The sequence below is a fragment of the Magnolia sinica genome, chromosome 13, assembly GCF_029962835.1.
Source record: "Magnolia sinica isolate HGM2019 chromosome 13, MsV1, whole genome shotgun sequence".
Lineage (NCBI taxonomy): Eukaryota > Viridiplantae > Streptophyta > Magnoliopsida > Magnoliales > Magnoliaceae > Magnolia > Magnolia sinica.
Window position 1 is genome coordinate 70440190 of NC_080585.1, and position 27972 is coordinate 70468161.

At 44.0% G+C, this 27972-nt stretch overlaps 1 protein-coding gene across 1 annotated transcript in view; it reads left to right on the forward strand.

Moving 5' to 3' along the window:
* The first annotated feature begins 5204 nt into the window (after positions 1–5204).
* LOC131223849 (taxadiene 5-alpha hydroxylase-like) overlaps positions 5205–27972 on the forward strand; it is a 43015-nt gene continuing 20247 nt past the window's right edge. The window contains exon 1 of the mRNA XM_058219375.1: positions 5205–5659. Within this exon, the coding sequence (XP_058075358.1) occupies positions 5250–5659 (410 nt within the window). The 5' untranslated portion in view covers positions 5205–5249. The remainder of the gene's footprint in view (positions 5660–27972) is intronic.

Genomic DNA, 27972 nt, shown 5'->3' on the forward strand with positions numbered 1-27972 from the left:
TTATAACAAACTCACGACTGGTCGAGGAATATCTTAGACTGGTCAAAGCAAGTCTAGGACTAGTCGAAGAAGACCTAGGACTAGTCGAAGAACAGACCAATCACATGTAAAATAAACATTCGGTTTATGTATCCGAAATGACCTACTTCTAAGGTCAACCTATGGTCAATCAAACCTCAATCATGAAGTATGGACATTGAAACATTAGGAACAAGTGACCTTGAAGTATGAGCCTTGTAATCTTGATGTAGATCAAACCTTGATGTAGCTCAATCTTGAAAGTGTACAAACTGCCTTGAACTCTTCTTGAAGTCTTGCAGCTTGAGTCTTGTCTTGTGAGCAGTTCTTTCATTCAAGATCTTGAGTCTTGTCTTGTGAGCAGTTCTTTCATTCAAGATTGATCCTTGTACTTGTGAGCTTTGCTTGATGTGAGCTTAGCTTGTTCATGAATGTTGATCTTTGAGAGAGCTTCACTTAAGCAAGTTATATATAATATAACAGTGATTTTGTCATCACAAATTTGACAACAGACAGGGATAAAAACTATAGCACTTACAAAGGGTCAGACTAAGTTCACTGTCGTCGCCGTTGATTATTTCACAAAGTGGGCCGAAGTCGAGCCCCTGGTCAAGATAACTGAGCAGAAGATCACAGACTTTATTTGAAAAAACATTGTCTATCGGTTTGGGATACCTCGGACTATTGTTTCATACAAAAGGAAACAGTTCTACAACAATCAGTACAAGGAAATGTGTCAAAACCTCGGGATTAGGAATGTTTACTCCTCCCTGCATCATCCACAGGTGAATGGGCAGGTCGAAGTCGTTACTAAGGTCATAAAGCAGTACCTTCGGACTAAGCTGGACCGAGCCAAAGTGGCATGGGCCGAAGAGCTTCCTAAAGTTCTTTGGGCATACAGAACTATAGCTCGAACCGTGAGAGAAGAAAACCCATTCTCACTAGCATATGGATCAGAAGCAATTGTCCCTGTAGAGATCATCCTACCTACCGTCCGAGTAAGTTTGTTCAATGACCAAGACAATGGGGAGTTGCTGACCCTTAACCTCAACCTCCTAGATGAAATCAGAGAGTTAGCTTGACTTTGGACAGCCGCCTATCAACGATTGGTGCCCGATCCTACAACTCCTGAGTCAAAGTTAGGCGATTTCGAGTGAGGGACTGAATCCTCCAAAGAACGTTTTAGAATACTAAGGAAAGCGGTGTAAGAACGTTAAGGCCCAATTGGGAGGGCCCTTACATAATCGCAAATATTGTCTGGCCAGGTACCTACCGACTAGAAGACCTAATAGGGCAGCTTCTACCTCATCCTTGGAATGTCGAGCATCTCAAGATATACTATCCTTAGCTCAGTCGAAAGGCAATCTACACTCAGCTTGATTACTTTAAACAATTAAAAGAATCATGAAAAAAATGTAGAATGCTGAGTTGCAAAAAACATATATTCATTAATCAGTAAAGTGTTACATTGTCGGTTCATTGTTTACAACTGTATTGTATCGATAAAATAATAAATGTTCAACACTTGAATATTGGTAAAGGACGACGATCACCGCTGTTGGCTTGCTCGGCCCCAAAGCTTGGTGTGCTTGAAGTGTTTGAAGTATGTGTGGGGAGCAGAAAGGAATTTTACTCCACCACACTAACTTCAGGGCTCAGCCTTGCCTGCTGCACCAGGAGCTAACTTAGGAGATGTCGATGAAGCTGCATCAGGGGCTGATGGAGCCGCATCAGGAGCAGTAGCAGAGGTATCACAAGTGTATGCCTTGGGGTCTACCGTCGTCTCGCCGTCGGACCTTGACTCGCCCTCGTCGAAGCCGGACAGATCTAGATGGGGGAAAGATTCTTTCGTCACCTTGATGCATTTTGCATAACCCTCTCGATAGATGAGGGTTCTGTGGTACGTTCTGTGGCGGCCAGGTCGAAGGCCAACGTAGCCTCTTCCAATCACGAGGCCACGTAGTCTCTTTCTGTCATGACTGACTCAAGAGCAGCCTTTGCCTTCTCGAGCTGGCCCTCCACAAAGATGGCTCAAGACTCAACAAACAATTGTCGAGCCTCTGCTTCCGACCGCCGAGCCTCAGCATCTGATAGCCTAGCTTCCCCGTCCCCAGCTCACCTAGCTAAGGTAGTTACCTCAGCACGGGCCTTCAGCATGCAAGGGGTGAACTGTACAACGAAAGTCTTTTTTTTCAGAAAAAAGAGGAAAATCTGAAACAAAAACGACTGAGGAAAGTGACGATGTTACCTCGAGAAACAGTGCCCCGATCCTACCGAGCATGTTGTCCATGGAAGACAACTCTAGAAAGCCAAAGAATTCTCCCGTGAACAACTGATGACTCGCCCACGAAAGGATCTCTTCAACCTTCTAGTGAAAGGCCATCCTCTCTTCCTTAGCTGCTTTCGCCCTACGCGACACCCTCTCCTCTGACCCCCTGAGCAACAAGTGCCTCAGTCGGCTCAGGCTCAGGAGCCTCCCGAGGCTGCTCAGAGGTCGTCGTTATTGCCTCTGTCGCTTCCGCCACCTCCGTACCTTCCTCGACTTAGATAATAGCCGGGGGAGAAGGAGGGGTGATCCTTGACGAGCCTTTCGAGACCGTCTTATGCCTTTTTTAGGCCCGGGAGTCCGAGCGAGGTGGGGGTCAGACCTGAGATGGAGGATGAAGAGTGGGCCGAGCCTCAGACATGTTTACGTTTGAAGAACAAGTGTCAGTATAGTCAGATGTAAAAAAAAAAAAACTTAGGTTTCTCACCGGTCACAGCAGAGTCGAAGCCCCACTAAAAAAGAAGATTCGGTTGGAGTCAGTGATTCAATAAAGAGGTGACCAAGTAAAAGCAATAAAATGCATTAACTCTACCTGCTGCACAAAAAGCTCGAGGGACGAAAGGGCGGATAGGCCTTGTCTTGGCCGATGCCCATCTACCGAGGGCCCCAAACCACCTATCCCTCCATTGCTTGTTCGATGAAGGAGGGTCGATTATTAAAGGCCCGCCGGTGTTCCGCCAAGCGCAGAAGAAAAACCAACCAGAATGCTGAGTGTGTGCCTGCACTTGGTACAAGTGGTGAAACTCATTCACACTTAGCTCGGGCTGCTGCATCTTAGCCCAGATCACCACACAACCGAACAAGCTTCTCCACCTGTTTAGCACAACCTGTCCCAGAGTTATGCCAAGACTGCCAGCATGTCCCGATCAATCTTCTGAAGTGGTAAACAGAGACTGCATTGCAGCGCGACATGGAAAATTGCAACTGCCCTTGGGAGAGGTTGGTCGGGTAGCTCTCCTGACCGAGGGAGAGTCAAAATGACCGAGTCTGGAATGTGGTCTCTGGACTGGATTTTTTATAGCTCCTCTGCTGTCATCACCGAAGGCACGGGCCCTTTAAGTCGTTCTTCAGTCTCAACTTTCTCCTCACTGCTTTCCTCAGGATTGGAACGACCAGAGGAGCCTTCAATGGCCATACGCTCGGGAGGTGAGTTTAACACCTCCACTGACGCCACTGGCCTCTCTGTCAGAGGGTCCACTACCCTCTGTGAATGGCAGAATAGGATGTCTGCCTCTTTAACAACCTCTGTCAATAGTGAGGGTGATTCTAAAGCCGCCCAAAAGCCACTCGATTCACCCTCACTGCTGTATTCTCCTTCCCTAAGGCTTGCGGGGCCTGACATTGTTAAAAGAAAAAAAATGGAGGAAGCAAGAGCTCACCGGGACAAGTTTGAGAGTACCGAAAATAAGCAAAGCAAAGGCTTACTACGTTGGGGTGTGCAAAGAGGGAGCAAGGAGATGAAGAAGAATTGTAAAGAGGCATGAAATGGTGAAACGTGCTTAGGGCGACCCTTTTTTATAGGGTTGCCACGTTGCTCCAACATTAAATGAGGAGCCAAATTGATGTCTCCTCGGGCTTCCCAGCTTTACATGTGCCACGTATTCGATCTTCATACGTCCTTGCACCGAAGCGACGACCATTCCACTCGTGCGGCCTCAGAAAATGAACCGACGCGTGGTCAAGCAAGACGATATGTCATGAATTCTGCGCAAACCGCCCTGCAATCAATAAATGCTTCATCATGAACTTGGCTCAAATATAATCCGACTCAATTCCGAAATACTCCCCGACCGCCTCGAGGCGATGCACGAAGTAGTGTGGGGGGGGGCGCTCACTGTTGGGGGAAAATATATAACAAGTCTTTGAGTCGGCTTAAAGGTCAGAGGAGTCAGTGAAGCAATGGCTCAGACTTGTCAGACGCCGAGGACGGATAAAGCCCAAAGTCCATAAGAAGGCTGGATGGAGAGATATAGCTCAGATCGTGAGGCGCCTGGCCTGACCATATCCTGAGCATCCTAAGCCATGAAGCGAAGCCTCTAAGGGAGGAAGTTCACCTCAAGGCTCAATCAAAAGCCTCACAGAGGAAAGCCCAAGCTGACATAAGATCAGTTGGCCCTAGAGCCGCCCCAGATTTAGTCCGACTAAAAGATTGAGTCGGCCAATAAAGTGGGGGGTGATAAACTGTAAAACTTGTCTTGGCGTGACCGTATTAAGAGTCGGCCGAGCTATATCGTTATATATCTGGAAGTTACCTAGTAAAACTTTGGATTTCTACTCGAGATTTTCGAGAGATAAGACTATAAAATCTTTGAAAATTTAGGAATATCAGGAATTACGGATCCCAAGAGATTGAGATCGACTCTAATTACGGGAACCTTACGGGGCACGACAGCATTATAAATAAAGAGACCTTCATGATAAAAGGTATGTAAAAACGTTAACCCAAAAACTTTTATTCTAAGACCTAGGTTCTGACTTATGCATCAAAGGGTCCCCTGGTAAAGCTAGGGTCACTTTTTTCCTTATACTTGTGCAGGTCCAGAGCCACAATGGGGGCGAACTAAAAAACAGCATCAACAGGGGCATGAATCATCGTCTCGTTCGGATAAGACCTAATCGGCACCCATTAGTCAGATACTTAGAATGGTCTTATGAGCATCATTTTCAGCTAGTACAATGGAAACAGTGGTGGAGCTAATAGACAAGACGTCACTGCTTTTTTCCTTTTTTTTTTTGTCAGGATTAGGAAGACTTGTGATATTTCCTCCAACTTACTAAATGACTAAAATACCCTTTACAGACAATACGCAGTGCTTGGTATTTTATATATATATATATATATATATATATCCTTATCACTCTTACTAGTATTATCTCACAAGTGCATAGAATTTGGTCATCGATCATGGTAGAAGTTTACAGATTCTTTGGGCTCGAATCATCTACTTCCATGATCTTGGTCGCAATCGCTCTAGTTACTTTTGTTGTGCTCTACAATCTCCTTCTAAGAAGGAATGAACATCCAGCGAAGAATCTTCCGAATGGATATCTTGGGCTTCCTGTAATCGGCGAGTCATGGAGCCATTTGCGTGCCATGAGGAGAAATCGAGGTGCTGATTGGGTAAATGAGAGGGTTGCCAAATATGGCCATATATTCAAGACCTCACTTATGGGGTGTCCCACCGTGGTGGTCACCGGTCAGGCCGGTAACAAGTTCGTACTCAGTACGGATGAGGTGGCCCTCACCATGAAACAGCCCGTGTCAGTTACGAGGATCGTCGGAAGGCATAACATCTTCGATCTCAACGGAAACAGGTACGGCTTAATACCTGTACATATGGTGGAGCACAGACACATGGCCGATATGGTCCAGCGTTCATGCTTCATCACACAGACACAACAGTGGTCGGATGTCCGTAACCATTTGATTGATGCGTCTACTGACCACACCCCAAGCGTTCTAATGTTGAGATCATGAATAGACTTGCAATAGGGTTGGGCAGGAGCATATGTAGGTCTAACACATGAGCTAAGGATGTGAAAGGAATTGGCCTACGCTGGGCCAACTACGCTACTCAAATACTCGGGTTGATGTAGTCATGTAAGCCAGGTCCAACAAGGGAACTTGTATGCCTCCTGGAAAAAATAATAATAATAAATGAGGCCTACGTCTGGCCTGATAACTTACGGTCACAAACTCCGATATATACACACACACACACACACACACACCACTCAACGTGGCAGACCTTCAACGAACCCTGGTCTTGCACAAAAGGGTGAGTAAAGGAGACCTTGGCTAAGCCGAGGGGACCCTCCGATGCCTAAGTCAGGCTGAGGAATCTGGGTCTAAGTCGTATTTAGGGAGAAGGTACGAGATATTGCGTACCTGTAGCAATGGGGTCCCTTGGTATTTATACCTGTAGGTTGGGCGTTCCACATACATTAATCTCGGCATGATTTTCTCAATCAACAAGATATCGTGATCGGGGAGATATTATCCGCAATCCATGCATTCGTGCTGTGTATCATGTCTTAAGGGTACGTATCCTTGGGCGAGATCTTCGGTTACATCCGCGTTTGGATAGTTCCCTGGTTCGACACTCGGAGTAATCACATCTGGCCTTAGCCTCGGCCTCATCTAAGTCGAGACCAAGTGTTAGTAGTCGAGGCTGGTCGCATAGCCTTTGCTTCGGCTCATGGCCTCGACAACATGCCTCCAACTAAGACTGGAATGTAGATTGACCTTTGACTTAAAACGATGGCTGCTCATTGCTCAAAGTTGGGATGGACCAAGAGAGGACTCGGCCTTGCTTCTTGTTCATACATTCCCGAGGTCTCCCCTCCGTGCTCCGAGGTTCGTAGCTGGCTTGACTTGTCGAGTTGGATTCCCCCACAATAGAAGCCCCCTACTCTCTTGGTCTAAGCTTGGACTTAGAGAGTAAACGCCTGAGGAAATGAAATGACGCCCCCATGCCTCTGCTCATGATGGTGATTAGGATGATCGGGGCGCCATTAATGCGATACATACGCCTCAGATCTCACATGATGTACGGTAGCCACAACCCTTGGGCTTCTATCCATTTGGCAGACGACGCATGCCGACGGTTTCGATTCCCAATCAGCGGAACGAAGGAGATAGCGACACGTGCATGCGGGGGAGACGAGGGGCCGCCTACATCATTAATAACATTAAATGCTCAAAAGACTCCGACCTCGAAGCGTGAGTTTGGACCTATAGCTCTCTTCCATGTGTCATCTGGTGTCAGTACCGAGGCGCCTTGGTTTCGGGGGTGGCCGTTTACAATGATGGCACTGGGTATTGAGACAGTTATATGAACCCCTCTCATTCTCACCCTTCACACTTCTCGCGCACCCACTCTTCACTTTCTCCATTATCTCCTTCTGAATCGCCCTTCTGCCGAAAATCACCCTTCGCCAGAAATCGCCCTCCGCCGAAAATCGCCCTCTGCCGGTAAAAGGGTTTTTATCACTGGATAAATGATTCCTGACTATTAGAGAAGGGATTCAGCTCAGCGGAAGCCGTCAGAGTTGGAAATTTTTTTTCAAGAGGAGATCGCGTGCAACATTGTGAGTCTTCCAACACTTAAGCGCCTTTTTCCTTCATGTCGAGAAACTCTGACGAAATCGAAGAGGTCCGAGGGGCTGGTCCAGAGTCCGAACTGGAGGTTACCACCTCGAGACCCGGTGAATCTAAAGGCCCTTTCGAGGTCGTCCCCCTTTACACTCCAGCCCTAACCCAAGGAACTGTAAGTCAGTGGACCAAGAGTCGAGGCAAAGGGCCAAAGAGGGTCCTTAGAGATCCCGCGGGGCAGTCATAGGCAGGCCCCAAGGGAGGCAGAATGAAACCATCAGTCCCTGGGAGATCGGTCATGGTCGAGTCCTAGATGGCCTAACTCTGCAAAGATTGTCAGGTCCTTGACTCGGTTCACATCCGAGCCCCCGCCCCCACAGACCAAGCGAGATCTTCAGCTGAGGGCGAAATTGTTGTCTTTGTTTGTGCCTTCCAATGCGGGCTTCAATGCCCCATCCATCCTTTCTTGTGCGAGCTGACAGTGTAACTGAAAATCGTGCCGAGGCAGCTGGTCCCGAATTCCTAGAGGATCCTAGCCTCCACTTTTGTCCTCTGACATCGGGCGGGGAACCAGATGCTAATGCCAGATGAGTTTCTCTTTTCGTACATGGCCAAATACGATAACACTAATAAGGCCTGGTGGTATTTCTTGGCTAGGCCCCCATGCCTCCCGAGTCTGGTAACTCAACTCCCTTCTTTGAACAAAGACTGGAAGGGGAAGTGGTTCTAAGCCTTGGGAGAATGGGAGGCCCCTGCCTCCGAATTGGACCGACTGCGGATTCGAGTCCCTACCTGATTCGCCAATCCAAGTCGGACGTTTCTTCTAATCACAATGCATGTTTAATTCATCTTTCTATATTGAACTAATTCTTCACTTCTATTTGTAGTCCAGCCGAAAGGGGCCCCTGACCTCTCTGTCCTCCAGAAGCAACAGGTCAACCAAGTCCAAGTGATCCCTATGGACCAGTGTGCCTGGTTTGATCTCATCGGTCAGGAGAACTTGGTATCGTTTGGCTTCTATAGAGTTCAGCCCACCCTTTTTGCCTTAGGTAAGTGGGGTTAGGGCTTTCGAAGACTAATTCGCTGACCTTCATCCATTCCATGGATCTTTGGGTTGATTCCTCTTTCTTTTTTAGGGATGGAGGCAGGTGGTTCAAAGAAGAGAAGGCTCTCGTGCCCTCCGATGGATGTCGTCCTCTCCTCCAAACTAAGGACGAAGGTGACGGCGAGGAAGAGGAAGGCTTCTAAGGTCGAGGCCGAGGCTGCCCCAACTGTAAAACTAGCTGGAGCCGAACCTACTATAGCCCCCTCTAAGGTTGTTCCTGCCATTGTTCTGACCCCCACTCCTAAGGTTCCAGCTGTTGAGGCTCCTACCAGAATCGAGCCTATCACCATCTCGTCACCTTTTGCGGAGGAGCAAGTCCCAAAAGTTGCCCCTTTGGCAGTTGCGGGTCCTTCTGGGGCAAGAAGAGAAGTAGTAGGGGAGACCCCTAGCATGGCTGTCTCTACATGATCTGCATCCCCTCCACTGCTACCGAGGCTGAGCCCCTAATCAGCTAAGGTGACGTCCTTGTTGGGTATGCGAGCACACCCGAAGCAGTTGCCCAAGCTTCCGCAGCCAGCGGGGTTGGAGGAGCTTCTGCACCCTCTCGAAGGGAAGGAGCTTCCACACCCTCTCCAGTGGTCCTACCTCCTAGTTTTCACATGGCTCAGCTGAACTCTTAGGCAGCTAAGCATGCTTCAGAGACGAGAATAGCTGACAATCTCTCCCACTGCCATGTCAATTCATGAACGATTACACGGCTGTATGTTACCAGTCACTGCTAATGATGTTGGAGGTGAAGGAGAGGCTGAAGGAGATGGAGCGGCTCGAAGCAAAGCGGGCCAAGTTTGTGGTCGAGAAGCCAGAGCAAGACGCACTGCGGGTCAAGCTCGAGAAGAAGCTGGAAGCTTTAGTTACGGAGCAGGAGGAGCTGAGGAAGGCTGTTGCTGAGGGTCAGGCAAGAGAACTTGCACTTCAAGGCGAGGTCAACCAACTCCAAGCTCGCTTGGATGTGGCTGAACCTGAAGTCGAGTGTTTACGCCTGACTAACGAAGAACTGGAGTTCAGGGCTATGGACGTCGAGTCGAGGCTCGAGGTGGCAAAAGAGAAGCTCAACACGGAGCAACAAATGGCGGTGGACCAGTTGGCTCAGCAATAAATTGTCCTTGAGTTCATTGTGTCTGCGAATAGGGGGTCTCTACGGGAAGAGCTCGAGGCTCGAGCGGTTTCACAGGCGGCCACGGCGGTGGACAAATACAAGGGTTCAACTGAAAGGGCCAAGGAGCTGGACAAATTATATGACTTCGGCTATGATACTGGCTTTGATGCTTGCCTGGTTGAGGTTAGAAGGCTTTATCTGACTCTAACCTCGACACCATCGCGCTAAAAAATGCCAAGGAAACCGAGCATGTTGTTACAGATGAGCCCGAGAATGCTCCTCCTGTTGTGGAAATCACCCTAGATACTCCTACAGCCGAAGCCACCGCCGACGCTTAGACCCCCAACTTGGTAGCTGGTCCCTCTACTCGGAGGGAATGAAACTCTTTTTTTTTTACAATGTAAATAGATGGTTTTTTTTAATGATAACTTTCTTGATCACTGACGATTACTGGAAGATAGCTTGTTCGCTTGTGTTGATTGTCGTGATAATTCTTAGATGTTATGTTTTAAGGACCGGCCCCTTGATGGGCCAAGCCCCCAATGAATGGCGCGCTCATTTATTTTTGTAGGTTAGTCGTTGCGTGACAAGCCGACCCCTTTCTCAGGGAATCGGGTCATCTTTGGGCTTTTTCCCTGCATGTGAGGGGATCCCTATGTAAATTTTATAGGTTTAACGTCCCGACCCCTTCTTGAAGGGATCGGTCCATTAAGTTAACCTCTACTTACGAGAGGTAACTTCTTCCGTTTGTAGATTGCACTAGTAGATGTAGGAAAGGAGAAACTTTTATTAGAGGTCTTAGAAGGCTAGTAGCTCCAGGCAGTACATTTATTGAGGGTCTTTAATGGCTGGCAGATTCTCACTTATAATATATCTTCAAGTGCTCGGTGTTCCCGGGATGGGGGAGTGGACATCCCTTAAGGTCTTCCAATTGATAGGAGCCTGGCTAGGTTGACCTGATCACGCTATAGGGCCCTTCCCAGTTAGCCCCGAGTGTCCCAACCCTTGATTCTACTGCATTTTGAAAGACGTGATGGAGGTCCAAGTCCCCTAGCTGGAACCATCTTGTCTTGACCCTTGAATTATAGAATCGTGCCACTTGGTGATGCCTAGTAGCGACTCGGAGTTGGGTAATATCTCTGGCTTCTTCGAGCAAGTCGAGGCTTGTTGTGATGTGCTCTGCATTCTGATCTCCCTGGTAGTTTCTTACCCAAGCTGTCGGGAGGCCGACCTCGACTGGGACTACCACCTCCGAGCGCTCTCCCCAGTAGATGACTGGGCTGTGGTCCGATATGGCCACAGGACAAATGGAAGCTCCTCAGCCCAGTTGCCCTTCACTTTTTATAACTTCATTTTTAGGTGGTGCTTGATGACCTTGTTTATGGCCTCCACCTCCCATTAGATTGCGCATGTCGAGCCGAGGAATAAGCGTTCAAGATGCCGAGCCCCCCGCACATGCCCCTGAACTTATCATTATCGAACTGCTTACCGTTGTAAAAAACAATGGTATGTGGGATTCCGAATCGACAAATGATATTCTTCCAGACAAAGTCGACCACCTTCTGTTCGGTTATCTTAAACACGGGCATGGCCTCAGCCCATTTAGTGAAGTAATCGACTGCGACAATAACAAACTTCACTTTCCCTTTCCCTGTGGGCAGAGGTCCAATGATGTCGATCCCCCACTAAGCAAACGGCCACGACCCACTCATGGGGGTTATTTCTTCTGCGAGCTACCTCGGTATCATTACGAACCTCTGACATTTGTCGCAACTTCGGACATAATCTTTCGAGTCTTCTCGGATGATCGGCTAGAAGTACTCCTAGTGGAGTATCTTCATAACTAAGGCTCGGCCACCGAAGTGATTACCACAGATGCCTTCATGGATCTCTCGAATCACGTAATCCACTTTTTTGGATCAATGGCATCTGAGGTAGGGCAATGAGTACCCCTTCTTGTATAAGACCCAATCCAGGATAATGCATCAAGCTACTCTGATCTTCAAGTGTCGGGCCTCTAGTTTGTCATGAGGGACCTCACCAAATACTATGTAGTTGTAGATTAGGCCCATCCAGCTTGGTGCAGTCTCGACCAGGTTGACCATTTCTCATTCCATTTGGTTGATGCCCGGGCTCTCTATGAATTTTACGGGAATGATCCAAAGAATCTTTCCTTCCGTGGTTAAGGCTAACCTTGATAGGGCATTGGCCCAAGAGTTCTCTGCCCTTAGAATCTGGTTGATGGTGCAACTCCAGAACCTCTTAATCAATTTTTGGACTTCGGCTAGATAAGCCACCATCCTGGTTTCCTTGGCTTCATACTCAGTGGAGATATGGTTCACCACAAGTTAGGAATCACATTGCACTTCAAGGGACTGAAGCCCTAGACTTGCCGCCAATGTGAGCCCTATCAATAGAGCCTCATATTTTTCTTCGTTATTAAAGGCTCTGAAACTGAGCCTGATGGCATATTAGACGATTGTAGAGTCGGGCGCGACCAGAACAATTCCCGCCCCAGCTCGCTTAGCGTTGGAAGATCTGTCAACATAAAGGACCCATCTCCGCACCGACTCCAGATCCTTGGCAAGGGATGGAACTGGTGGGGTTGCTAAGGCTACTTCTGCTTTGGCATCATCACTCGGAATGGTAAATTCTACTATGAAGTTAACCAGAGCCTGGCCCTTAATTGTAGTCCTCGGATGATATTGGATATCAAACTCTCTAAGTTCTATCACCCATTTTGTCAGGCATCCCGAGACATCTGGTTTCCGAAGGACTTGCCTGAGGGGGGAGTCGGTTAGAACGACAATGGTGTATTCTTGGAAGTATGGACGCAACCTCCATGCTAAGAAAACCAAGTTGAGCGCTAATTTTTCAATGCTCAGCTACCTGGTCTCGGCAGGTACCATTGCTTTGCTTACATAATAAATGGGATATTACTTATTTCCTACTTCCCTGACGAGTGCCAAGCTGACGGCCGAGGCCGAAACCGCTAGGTACAAGAGTAGGGTCTCACCCTCTTCTAGTTTCGACAGTAAGGGAGGCGAACATAGGTATTGCTTCAGCTCTTGGAATGTCTGTTCGCATTCAGAGGTCCACTCACCCTTCTTATGACCTTTCAGTTGCTGGAAGAAAGGGAGACACCTATCGGTAGCTTTGGAGATAAACCGCCTGAGCGTCGCCACTCAGCCAGTTAGGCATTGGATTTCCTTCATTGTTCGCTAGGAGCTCATGTCGAGCAGCGCTTTTATCTTATTGGGATTCACCTCGATGCCTCTTTAGCTGACTTGAAACCCAAGGAACTTGCTAGAACCAACTCCGAAGACACATTTGGTCCGGTTCAACTTCATGCGATACTCTTAGAGGATCGAAAACGTCTCTCCGAGGTCAGCGAGATGGTCGGATGTTCTAACGCTCTTAACAAGCATGTCGTCGACGTATACTTCTATTATTTGACCGATTTTCTTGGCAAACATCTGATTCACCAATCTCCAGTATGTTGCCCCAGTGTTCTTCAGGCCAAAATCCCTGACCCAGTAACAGTAGAGCCCCTTGTTGGTGACAAAGGTAGATTTCTGCCTGTCTAGGGGATGCATCGGGATCTGATTGTACCCAGAAAAAGCATTTAGGAAGGAGAGGCATTCATGACCAATCGTGCTGTTAACTAGTTGATCAATTCGAGGTAAGGGGAAACTATCTTTTGGACAGGCTTTGTTTAGGTCCGAGTAATCGACACAGACTCGCCACTTCTCGCTTGTTTTCTTCACCAGGACTACGTTAGCGATCCAGTCTAGATAATGTACTTCTTCAATGAAGCCTGCGCTGAGGAGATTGGAAACTTCAGCAGCTATGGTTATATACCTCTCGGCATCGAACGCCCTTCTCTTCTGTTTCACTGGTTTATGATTCTGATCCACATTCAATCTGTAGACCATAACCTTAGGAGAGATTCTCGACATATCCTCATGCGACCATGCGAAGGCATCCTTATGCTGTTATAGGAAAGTCAGCATCTGAGACCTCTGCTAAGAATTCAGTGATGTCCCAGGTTCGACAGTTCTACTCGGATCGGCCTCCTCAAGTGAGATGGTCTCCAAGTTCTTTGGGGGTTCTTCCGTAGTGTCGAGGACGTTGACGGTGAGGGCCTATTTCACCGACCCTTTTCTCACAGCTATTACATAGCATCTCCGAGCTTCACGCTAGTCCCCTCGAAGGTATCTGACCCCACCTTGGGCAGGGAACTTTATCATCAAGTGGTACATGGACACAACTGCCATCATCGCATTAACGGAGGGTCGACCCAAAATAACATTATGCACCGATGGCATATTGACAACGGAAAGTCCATTAAAAGTGTAACCTGGTGTTGTCCTTCTCCCGCTGTTACAGGGAGGGAGATGGCTCCCTCGGAGATCACCTTATCCCCTGCAAAACCGTGTAATGAGGTCTTTACTGGTAGGAGTCGTGACCTGTCGATACCCATTCTCTCAAATGCCTCAGAGTAAATGATGTCGGCTAAGCTTCCCATGTCGACCAGGATGCGGAAGACCTTGTGATTAGCTATGCCCATGGCCACCACAAGGGCATCATTGTGCGGATGCTAGATTCCGCATGCGTCATCTTCTGTGAAGGTCAAGCTATAAAGGCTGACAAGGAGCTCTTTCCTTGGCCTTTCAGTTAACTGGACATAGTGCTTGGGATCTGAGTGGGCTTTGCGAACCCTGTTCGAATCGCCACCGCCAAAGGAACTACCATAGATGGTCCAAATTTCAACCAGTTCTTCCGCAGTTCTGCTCGGTTGTTCTTCTTTCTGAGCCAACTTCTCCTCCTTAGTGTATTGGCACAAGTGACCCTTGCGGATAAGGGTCTCGATTTCATCTTTGAGGTCCACACAGTCGCTCGTGTTATGGCCATGGTCATGGTGGAACCGGTAGTACTTGCGCTTATCCAGGTTCTCAGCATCGGTCTTCATGCAGATAGGACAACTTAGTAGTCTCTGGCCGCTAATATCTAACAAGATATGCTCCGTATAGGTATTGAGGGGGGTATAAGAATGGAATTTTCCCTCGGGTCTCCGGCTTGGACGACGGTCATAAGGGGCTCGGTCGTCAGGCTTTTTGTTGGACGACTGAGGTTCTTCATTCCTTTGCCTTTTTTCTTTTGATGACATTTCGCCAGCTTGGATGTTCTTGAGGGAGTTGGAGAATTCTTCAGCGTTGGTGTATTTCTGAGCCCTGCTAATGAGCTCAGGCAAGGTAGTGGATTTTTCCCAATTGAGAAGGTGAACTTTCCTTCTTTGAGCCCACTAAACATAGCTGAGAGCATCATCTTGTCATCGTAATCTTCTACTAACATTGCCTCCTCATTGAAGCGGGCAATGTAATCTTTGAGTGGTTCCTTGTTCCCTTGTTTAAGGGTGAATAGATGGGTAATCGGCTTCCAACTCTTCTTACTAGAAATAAACAGGGTAAGGAATAGTTTGTTTAGCTCTATGAGAGAGTTGACCGATTTTGGTTTAAGTTATTAATACCAACTCCGGCAAACCCAGAGAGAGTTATCGAAAAGGCTCAGCACATCATAGCGTCCGTGGCTGACTGGATCTGCATCCACAAACTATATGACTCCACATGCTTCGAGGGGTCTCCAGATCCAAAGAATTGTATGATGGGAGGCATCCTGAACCTCGACGGCATCACCTCGTCCATGATTTTTGAGGCGAAGGGAGGCTTGGTCTCTTCCATCATTATCTAGACAACTGTTAGAACGAATGCAGATTGCTGATTCTTCTAAAATGCCTTAAACTGGTCTTGGAGTTTCTTAAACTGCGCTTCCAAAGGGTTCTGATTCTCAGCTACTATCTCTTATGAAGCATCCACCACCTCGGATGTTCTGCCCCGTCTATTCCTCTCCAGCCGATGGTGGAGATCGATGGGGGCAAAAGCCAAAGTGGCAGATACGTAAGACTGTTTAGGGTCTCGAGCGAGTTTCGAGAATCGAGCGGATCGCTCCTGGGGCACTGTATTATGCGCAGGGTTGGGAGCACCCGTGGACTACACTTGGGAAACTGTAACGCCTTGACTTTTCAGGACCCGAGTACACGACCCGTTTCTTAAAAACCCGAGTGTTAACCTTAAAGGATGGTCAAATTCGAGTACATATATTTTTTTCTTTCATTAGAGTAAGCAAATGAGCGTAGTGTGGACAAATCGACATAAAGAAAAATTTCATTATCATTCAAATATGCCCATAATGACTTATACAAACCAATGTCTCTGAATTTAACAAGTACAAGATTATAAGAATTTAATACATGAAGAATAACAGAAAGCATATAAATATAAGCCGCAAGATCACACAGCTCCTTCAAGCATAAAATCAAGTATTCCTGGTGATCGTACCCTGCTCCTTATCAAGTCTGAACATGCATATTACTTAAGCCACCTGTACTACCTGTACGGTTTTATATTTGATGGATGAGCGGCCAACTCAGTGTGAATTCCCCTCAAGATTACACACCGCCACATTAGGTAAGAAATAATATAAAACATACAGACAACCAAAACAGAGTAAATACAGTCTTGTTAGATGCATGGATGCATGAATGTAATGATCGACCCGGGTAAAACATCCATATGGTCTGTGCCCTGGGTAAAACATCCAGACGGGCAATGTCCCGGGAAAAACATCCGGACGGACATCGGGTCGTCACCCAGGGATAAGACTGGTCATCAGCGCAACATTCAGCGTAATCGTAGGGCATGATAATCCAAGTCAATATCATCATCGAATGACTGGTCATAAGCGCAACATTCACTGTAATCGCAGGGCAGAGTGATCCAAGCCATCGAAATATGCCATGTATGCATGATTAGCCAAGTCATTATTAGTCCATTTACAATCAGCCAATTTATGTAAGCTCAAAGGTCACTACGGGGAGCACGTGGCCCAGCGTAGGCCGACGGCTCGGGCATAGTATCCCATGACTACCATCCCCAGCCCATGAGACTACCACCTTAGGATGTTTAATGGTATCTCATCGACTAGTGGCCAATCATATTACAATATATGGGGCTTACCATCGCATGGTTGGACAATATAAAGCATCGAACCCATCTAGGGTAAATACCAAAACAAAACCACATAGGGGGAGTATCAAAATATGCCATATAGGGCCGATATCAAAACCATACGATAAAGACCATCCTTAAAAACCATTGGGCACAACAACCCTGGATGGTAGGCCCACATCAATGGTCCATCTAGACCACCACTCAATAACCACCAAGTCGAAGGTCCATTACGATCACAACTTGTCAAGTTACATCCCAAGTATGGGTGTACATTCATATGTGGGAGTTTCCCACCAATGTACCAGTTTAAATTCCATAAGCAATCCATAAGCATGAACAGTTATACAGGATAATCATAAAGCATATAATACAACAATTAAAATTTCACCGGCTAACACATGTGATTATAAAGAGAGATATCAATTATGAATTTAAATAACAACTATAACTTAAGCTAATGAGAAGATGGAAAGCTCAAGGAGAAGAATCATCACCTTATACGTTGAATCGCCTTCTAATGTCGCTAAGTGCTTCGCCCTTAGTTATATCCTACCATAAATCATGAACTTGTACAATTAGGTCCAAGTTCTAATCACTACCTAAGGTTTGGATTTTTTTTAGGGTTTTAATATAGAATTAGGGCTTTATCCTAGGGTTTTAGTTCTAGGAGTTGAACTATGATACATGTGTAGCTTACTCGATGTAACAATAGGTTAGTTGCAGTTTAACATTAATGATACAACTAATACTAATGACCATGGTAATACTAAGTATTACGATGGAAATAAAATAGGTGTAATCTACTATTAATGATAATATTTTCGAGTGATGGATATTACACTAATATCAATAATGGCAATTTTATTTACAATAACTAATATTAGCACAACAACGTCTTGATGGCTATTATTATATTAGGTTACCTAGCATCAACCCACGATGAATAATAGTGCTAATAATTCCAAAACAATTATTACTATTAACAATGTACTAGTATTAGCTAACATGACACTAACAATCGTTAAGGTGAAAATATGTAGTATGTTCTATCTTCAATTTAATCTTTTAAGAACGACAAAATAAAATACTAATATTTTAATAACGATAATTTTTATATGTATTAACCAATATTAGTATGGATGATTTACCAAGGGTTAATTTTAACTAAATTTATTAATCTTAAAAATGATGCTAATAATCACAATGATAATTGAAATGGTTTCAATTTAGAAAGAAAATGGGGCTCAACTTGGTCGACTCGGTTCAAGTCGAGTTGACTCGGCTCAACACCACCGCCCATCTACTCTCTCTCTCCATCTCCCTTTCTTCCTTCTCTCCCTTTTCTTCTTTTCTCCTCACCCAAGACCCTACATCAACAAGTCACTGGACTAACAGGAACTGTTCTGACTCACCCAACTCGACTCAACGAGTTTCAACCGAGTCGAGTTGACTCGGAATGACTCCCTCTCTCTTCTTCCCCAACCATGCTAAGACATCCAGCGATACTCGAACCAGGCCCCTAGCAGGGTTGCTGGACCAACACCCACAAGAAACTGCACAATGGCTCGCATTCAACTCTATGTAGGGCCCACTAGATAACTAGATTGGCCTAGTTTACAGACCGTTGGATTTACAAAGTCGAGCCGCCCTCCTGATGAGCAGCTTAATCTCACATACACGGACCACGTTGGCAATTGCAAACCACCAGATCCGTTGATTTCATTTGGCTAATCCGATACATAAAGGAAACCTGCTTTATTCTTGCCAGGAATCAAACACCACCTAGCAGATAAAGTCTCCTAGTCTTTTATGAACTTCCAGCCATGATTCTTTCATAGCTTGATGAAACCAGTTCCATGTTGAGTTCATTCAACAACGTGATTTGTCATCAACAAGGAATCTATGCTCAACCCCATTTGCCTCAGTGTAGTTACAGTCAGGAACTGTCACCACTCTCTCCTCCACTCTTTTTCTTTCTCTTCCTTAAGCCAGTCTAATGGTCCAACATGGCCCAGACTCGGCTTAGACTTGGACCGAACTTGGGCCAGCGGGTGCAGTGAGTCGGATCGGCACCAACGGACTGGTGTGATGCATTACAGCTTGAGTCGAGCGCACTTCTCTCTCCGCTTCCATTTCTTTCTTCTCCTTCCACCCACCTCCAATCTGAGGTTGAACCGGCTTGGAATCACATCAACTCGGTGAGCCAAAACGGTAGTCGTGCATGGAGTTTTGGCAAGGAAGATGACTGGCCATTAATGGCGAATTCCACTACTGAGCACGTTCCTTGGAAACGAGTGTGCTGGAGGGTCTGAATCATTCCTTTGAAGCTTATGGATGCCTCAAATCGAAGCTCCATGAAGGTTTTCTCAGTGGGTTTGGGGTTTGAAAGATGCGGCTGTTTCTCGTCGGGCTTTCGTAAGAGCTGAGGAGGAGTTATTTTCACTCCCCTCTTAACACCAAAAACAACTCGTTTAGGCCGTTGGATGAGGATTTAACGATCCGGATACATCCTGCTAGTGGGAGGTATTGCAAACTGTTGGCGCAACTAAAACCAGCTGTTTGAAAGCCCTAAACCACGCAACTACGTGGGCGGCTAGGATCTTCCTTGTATGAACGGCCGAGATCGACGGATTCTCCACGCACACGGATTGCTGAGTCGACAAAGCAGCAGATTTCCATTTTTGGAAACTATGGTTTTGTGGGGCTTGTTTGTGTTGGTTGTTGTGCAACACACGTGTGCAAGGACCTACACGAGTGACGTGGTTCTGGTCAGGTCCACGTCGTGCACACGATGGACGGTTTGGATCCTTCGTGGGATCCATGATGGTGGGCCATTTGCAAATCACACGGACGACGTCCGTTTCAAATGAAACTGCAGTGGGAGAGAGGTGTCTCTCTGTTTATTGAAACAGCGGGTCAGACCCGTGTTGACCGGGCTTGGTGGTCTGGTGCACCTCAAGTGTACCACCTATGGTGTACACAAAATGGTTGTGGGGCCCACTGTGATGTTTTGTGACTAATCCATCCCGTCTAGTCATCTTGGAAGGCCCTATATAAGGGACTTTGGTCAAAGATCGGGTGGATCCATGGCTTAGGTGGGCCATATGAATTCATTTACGTTCTTTAAGGGCGTCTACATAGGTTCAATGGTCAAATTAACCTTAACCCCAGCGTCAATGGTCCAAAAGATCCTAGTGGATCATTAGTAGGACCCTTTTTACATAATACCAACCATATGTTAATATTAATATCATTTTTTCATTATCATTATTATTATTCTTATCATTATTACTATTATCTTCCTGTAAGTTATTTACATGGGTCCCATCCTAATCAGCACCATCTATTTACTCACTCATCCCCTACGGGGCTTTTGTCAGAAAGATTAAATCATTTAAATCATAAGTGGCCATATTTAGTAATCTCATGGCCAACTAATGATTCCCACCAACCTAATGGTCGGATTGGCTCCAGGTGTTAATATGAGTGATTCCACATGATTCTCAAGTAATCTAATTAACAACTATAGTGTATATTTCCATCCAATCATCCGATTAAGTTATCCTTTGAGCGAACGTGCATCTTTGTAGTTATATGCTCAACTACAATGTTTACATCATAAATCCACGGTTGGATTAATTTAAAATCCTTTATTAGGAGTCCTAGTAGTCCTAAGTTCTATATAAGTGGACTTTTAAATTGCCTGATTTAATCCCTAAATTATCTGATTAGTGCATCAAGTGATTGGTCGCTCTATAGAACCTAGTGGTTGTTGAACAGTGGACCTCATGGTTCAGGGTGCTATACCCAAGCTAGTTGGTTAGCTCGTCCACAAATGGAATTGGAATCCTAAAAATATAGCCATGTGGGAGTTAATTGCTTCCAATGGTTGGACTCAGATTAGAATGAACATAGGTGTTGAATAAGATGGGTTTGTATTTATGCTAAGTTAGGTTACCTGGTAACACCTGAGTACTGAAAGGTACGGGGTGTTACAATCTACCTCCCTTAAAGAGAATTTCGTCCCGAAATTCATTACTTCAACGATGATTGTTAGCGGTAATTTATTTTACAGTGTCTGATAGTTTTCCTACTAAGTTTATTTGTGTGCGCAAGCGCCTATGACTTACTACTAGAACACGAATCATTCCATCTACCCCCCTTAAAGAAGGTTTTACCCACGAGATTTGATGATACTCGCCCTAATCGTTAACAGTATAAGTAGAAGGGTTATCTTAATGGTGTACCCTATCTCGTATGTGTCTGAGTGTGAAATCACAACTTCCATCAAGAGATCTCTAATCCATTAAGTCTTTAGGTTAGTCAATGGGCTAATGTGTATGGGTTCCATAAAAACTTACAACTCTTCTTCGTACCCACTAAAACTAGCAATTTATTTTCATGCCTACCAATCCCATTGTTTCCTGTGTTCGAGCTATCACGGACAAATGGTTGCAGTGGGTTTGAGTCCGATACATCGATCATTTGCCTACGTAGAACAAAGGATTACTAGTATCAATTTATAATCCTACTAAATCTCGATCTTCTACCTGATCAGGGCATTGAGATCATTGAGACTTGTTAAGACTTAGAATTTAGGTCAAACCATATACTCATCACATAAACATGATTCCATCAATCCGTGAACTCGATTACTCTAAGCTCATGGGAAATATCATTTAACCATTTATTTTCATAACGAATAAGACCATGTGGCCCATTACGCTTCTAATGCGCACTCTGATTGTCTGAACACAAAATCTTAGGACCAATTTCTACATGAAATCTAAATTTAAAATTTTTGTTAAATTTATCTAAGATCTTAAATCTAGTCTTGATATGCTCAGTCTAAGGTTGAAATCTTACCCAAAAATTATACAGCTTTTCCTCTAATTATTTTACGTGTCGGAATTTATGGGAAATATTATTCCTAAGTAACTAGCTGTATTAGGAAAATTCAAATTACGATTCTTAGTACGATTCCTTAAGTTCAGAGAGCATTTGTTTTCGATCAAGTGTACAATATGGTGGTGGTCAAGGAAATTCTTATGGGCCTAAGTCCAATCCATTTGTTGATTATTACAAGAGTGTGATTCCTAGCTATGAAATTTTTAGGAAAGTTCATATCCTAGATTTCTAGAAAATTTTTATTTGGAAGTCAAGTATAAGGAATGTCCCTACGGAGTCTTATATACACCATAATGAGTATTTGGTAGACATTTAATTCCTAAGCTCAAACAACTTATTTTGGCAGTTTACAAGGGAAATAAAGTTTTCATTCCTAAGTTTGAATAACTAAACCTGAAATTCTATAACTTCAATTTCTACATACTGGAATTTATGGGAAGTAGTATATCTAAGAAGGAAGGCGTGTTAGGATTTTCAAGTTGTAATTCCCAAGGCGATTCCTTGGGCTTGTTCATTAGGAGCCAAGTTCAAGGGATTCTCGCTTGGCCTTACATACAACCAAATGAGAGTTTGTCTACCCACAGTACCTAAGTTTAATTTCTAAGTTCCAAGGTTATCCAAACAATTGTCCAGGGGGCTTAACATTTTGATTTTCTATATTCTCAATTTCTCTTAAACATAAGGGAAAGTTCAAATGGGTTCAGATAGTTGTCCTAATAATTCTAAGAGGACCTAAGATTTTTGAGTTTTTACATTCTCATTTCTTCCAAATCCTGAGGAATTCTTCATAGGTGAAAGTTCAAAGGCCTAACCTAAATATTTCAAGGAGCCTAAAGTTTGAAGTATCTATGTTCTCAAAATTCTTTAAGGGAACTTTTCATAAGTTCAATGACTAAATGTTCAAAGGAAACTAGTTTCATTTCTAAGTTCTATGATCATCAAAACAATTATTTTAGGGGCCTAAGTTTGGGTTTCTACATTCTCAGATCTTTCTAAGTCTAAGGAAGATTCACTTAGGTTCAAATTTTGAGTTTCAAACATCCAAATTTAAGGCATTTAAAGTTTGTATAAGTACATTTCCCAAGGCCAAGTTTGTCCAAACTATGCTCTGATACCAACTGTAATGCCTCGACTTTTCAGGACCCGAGTACACGACCCGTTTCCTAAAAACCCGAGTGTTAACCTTAAAGGATGGTCAAATTCGATTACATATATTTTTTTCTTTCATTAGAGTAAGCAAATGAGCGTAGTGTGGACAAATCGACATAAAAAAAATTTTCATTATCATTCAAATATGCCCATAATGACTTATACAAACCAATGTCTCTGAATTTAACAAATACAAGATTACAAGAATTTAATACATGAAGAATAACAGAAAGCATATAAATATAAGCCGCAAGATCACACAGCTCCTTCAAGCATAAAATCAAACATTCCTGGTGATCGTACCCTGCTCCTTATCAAGTCTGAACATGCATATCACTTAAGCCACCTGTACTACCTGTACGGTTTTATATTTGATGGATGAGTGGCCAACTCAGTGTGAATTCCACTCAAGATTACACACCGCCGCATTAGGTAAGAAATAATATAAAACATACAGACAACCAAAACAGAGTAAATACAGTCTTGTTAGATGCATGGATGCATGAATGTAATGATCGACCCGGGTAAAACATCCAGACGGTCTGTGCCCCAGGTAAAACATCCAGACGGGCAATGTCCCGGGAAAAACATCCGGACGGACATCGGGTCGTCACCCAGGGATAAAACTGGTCATCAGCACAACATTCAGGGTAATCGTAGGGCATGATAATCCAAGTCAATATCATCATCGAATGACTAGTCATAAGCGCAACATTCAGTGTAATCGCAGGGCAGAGTGATCCAAGTCATCGAAATATGCCATGTACGCATGATTAGCCAAGTCATTATTAGTCCATTTACAATCAGCCAATTTATGTAAGCTCAAAGGTCACTACGGGGAGCACGTGGCCTAGCGTAGGCCGACGGCTCAGGCATAGTATCCCATGACTACCATCCCCGGCCCATGAGACTACCACCTTAGGATGTTAATGGTATCCCGTCGACTAGTGGCCAATCATATTATAATATATGGGGCTTACCATCGCATGGTTGAACAATATAAAGCATCGAACCTGAAAAGGCCAAGCTATATGTCCTAGAGGGGGGGTGAATAGGACAATGCCAAATAAAAACTTATAACAGCGGAATAATAAAGAAAATGATAGCCAAATTAAATAATAATGCAGGAAAGAAAAACAACCTCAAAATTCAGATCTTGAGAGGTTGATACAAACGTTATTCTAAGGACAACCTTACACCAAAAACAGAGTTTATGGTAGGACAACCTTATTTCTAGAAAGGTCTTTGTATCAAGTCTCAAATCGAAGAGGAATACAAAAACAAATATGAACTGAATTGAAATAACTTGTAATTAAAGATGTATTGTTCTAGGGACAGCCATACACCATAAAAATGGCTGTGCAACCTTTTTGGAACATATTTCAAAATGAAATTGAAAAACAAACTTATAAAGGAATAGCAGAAAGTAAATTCTAAGCTATTACAACATTCTCACAAAGCTTGAAATAATTACAACATTCACCACCATACATACATCCCACAAAAAGAATAAAAACAATTAAAAGAATAAATCAATCAACCACAACTCAAAGGATTTATAGTGGTTCGCTTGTGTGTTCACCAACTGTTATCCAACAGCCACACAAAAAGCTACTCCACTCCTAATATCCTCACACAGGGGATATTAGCGTTTACTAACGAATAGGTTTTCCCAGTTCACCCAAAACCCTTACAATTGTGTCTTTGTATGTGGGCTTACACAATTAAAAAAACCCCCATTCTGAGTTTTCTGGCTTTCCTCGGATAACCAATATAACAAGATTTTTACGGCAAATCTTGAAAGAAACCAAAATAATAGAAAGGAATTTACAATATGTAAAATACGAATATCTCCTTCGTTGTAGGGCCGGTAGAACCAAATCAAAGTAGATGATTGAATGTCCAAGTTCAATGTCCAATGACTCGATTACAATGGTTCTAGTTCTAATTGATTTTCAATTAAACCACACCGGGCTTGCCTTAATTGATTTTGATTCCAAAGAAAGGGAATAACAATTCCTCTGTATCAAATCAGATTGGACTATAAGAGACAAAATCAATTAAAATAAAGCAAGGACAGAAGATATTAAATAAGCACACTTAGCTTGGATGGAGCACAAAATTATCTCTCGGAAGTTCGACGAAGATTGGCTTGAATACTATAATTAAATCGATGATTTCTTCGAGATTCGTGCTCTATTTATAAGTGAAAAGATCGGGTCTTCGACTCGTCCTAGAGTGCTCTACGACTAGTCGAAGCTCTATCAATATTTGAAAAATCCGGCGGGATATGCTTTGACCGTTCTACGGCTGGTGCCTTCCTACGATGTCGTAGGTCACCTCTGACGGTCGTAGGTCACCTCTGGCCAGTCGTAGGTTTCCTTCGGCCAGTCGTAGGTCTGCAGACCATTTGGACTTGAGTCGTAGATTCTACGACTAGTCGAAGATGCGGTCGACACTGTTCCTACGACCGATCAGATTCCTGGACTAGTCGAAGGCTAGCAGATTTTATCCGGAATTTGTAAAACTTACAAGTGGTCGAGGATTTTCTTAGACTGGTCGAAGCAAGTCTAGGACTAGTCGAAGCAGACCTAAGACTGGTCGAAGAACAGACTAATCACATGTAAAATAACATTCGACTTATGTATCCGAAATGACCTACTTCTAAGGTCATCCTATGGTCAAACAAACCTCAATCATGAAGTATGGACATTGAAACAAGAGACCATGAAGAATGAGCCTTGAAGTCTTGATGTAGACTAAACCTTGAAGTAGCTCAATCATGAAAGTGGCTTGAGTTTCAACTTGAGTCTTGAGTTCAGCTTGAGTCTTGCCTTGTACTTTCTTTTTCTTTTCAGCTTGAGTCTTGTGAGCAGTTCTTGCATTCAAGAGTCTTGTCTTGTGATCAGTTCTTTCATTCAAGATCCTGAGTCTTGTACTTGAGAGCTTTGCTTGACGTGAGCTTAGCTTGTACATGTATGTTGATCCTTGAGAGAGCTTCACTTATGCAAGTTATATATAACAGAGTATAATAGTGATTTTGGCACTACAAATTTGACAACAAACAGGGATATAAACTATAGCACTTACAGAACCCATCTAGGGCAAATACCAAAACAAAACCACGTAGGGCGAGTATCAAAATATGCCACATAGGGCCGATATCAAAACCATACGATAAAGACCATCCTTAAAAACCATTGGGCACAACAACCCTGGATGGTAGGCCCACATCAATGGTCCATCTAGACCACCACTCAATAACCACCAAGTCGAAGGTCCATTACGATCACAACTTGTCAAGTTACATCTCAAGTATGGGTGTACATTCATATGTGGGAGTTTCTCACCAATGTACCAGTTTAAGTTCCATAAGCAATCCATAAGCATGAACAGTTATACAGGATAATCATAAAGCATATAATACAACAATTAAATTTTCACCAGCTAACACATGTGATTATAAAGAGAGATATCAATTATGAATTTAAATAACAACTATAACTTAAGCTAATGAGAAGATGGAAAGCTCAAGGGGAAGAATCATCACCTTATACGTTGAATCGCCTTCTAATGTCGCTAAGTGCTTCGCCCTTAGAATTATATCCTACCATAAATCATGAACTTGTACAATTAGGTCCAAGTTCTAATCACTACCTAAGGTTTGGATTTCTTTTAGGGTTTTAATATAGAATTAGGGCTTTATCCTGGGGTTTTAGTTCTAGGAGTTGAACTGTAATACATGTGTAGCCTACTCGATGTAACAATAGGTTAGTTGCAGTTTAACATTAATGATACAACTAATACTAATGACCATGGTAATACTAAGTATTACGATGGAAATAAAATAGGTGTAATCTATTATTAATGATAATATTTTCGAGTGATGGATATTACACTAATATCAATAATGGCAATTTTCTTTACAATAACTAATATTAGCACAACAACATCTTGATGGCTATTATTATATTAAGTTACCTAGCATCAACCCATGATGAATAATAGTGCTAATAATTCCAAAACAATTATTACTATTAACAATGTACTAGTATTAGCTAACGTGACACTAACAATCGTTAAGGTGAAAATATGTAGTATGTTCTATCTTCAATATTAATCTTTTAAGAACGATAAAATAAAATACTAATATTTTAATAACGATAATTTTTATATGTATTAACCAATATTAGTATGGATGATTTACCAAGGGTTAATTTTAACTAAATTTATTAATCTTAAAAATGATGCTAATAATCACAATGATAATTGAAATGGTTTCAATCTGGAAAGAAAATGGGGCTCAACTTGGTCAACTCGGTTCAAGTCGAGTTAACTCTGCTCAACACCACCGCCCATCTACTCTCTCTCTCCATCTCCCTTTCTTCCTTCTCTCCCTTTTCTTCTTTTCTCCTCACCCAAGACCCTACATCAACAAGTCACTGGACTAACAGGAACTGGTCTGACTCACCCAACTCGACTCAACGAGTTTCAACCGAGTCGAGTTGACTCGGAATGGCTCCCTCTCTCTTCTTCCCCAACCATGCTAAGACATCTAGCGATACTCGAACCAGGCCCCTAGCAGGGTTGCTGGACCAACACCCACAAGAAACTGCACAATGGCTCGCATTCAACTCTATGTAGGGCCCACTAGATAACTAGATTGGCCTGGTTTACAGACCGTTGGATTTACAAAGTCGAGCCCCCTCCTGATGAGCAGCTTAATCTCACATACACGGACCACGTTGGCAATTGCAAACCACCAGATCCGTTGATTTCATTTGGCTAATCCAATACATAAAGGAAACCTGCTTTATTCTTGCCAGGAATTAAACACCACCTAGCAGATAAAGTCTCCTGGTCTTTTATGAACTTCCAGCCATGATTCTTTCATAGCTTGATGAAACCAGTTCCATGTTGAGTTCATTCAACAACGTGATTTGTCATCAATAAGGAATCTATGCTCAACCCCATTTGCCTCAGTGTAGTTACAGTCAGGAACTGTCACCACTCTCTCCTCCACTCTTTTTCTTTCTCTTCCTTAAGCCAGTCTAATGGTCCAACATGGCCTAGACTCGGCTTAGACTCGGACCGAACTTGGACCAGCGGGTGCAGTGGGTCGGATCGGCACCAACGGACTGGTGTGGTGCATTACAGCTTGAGTCGAGCGCACTTCTCTCTCCGCTTCCATTTCTTTCTTCTCCT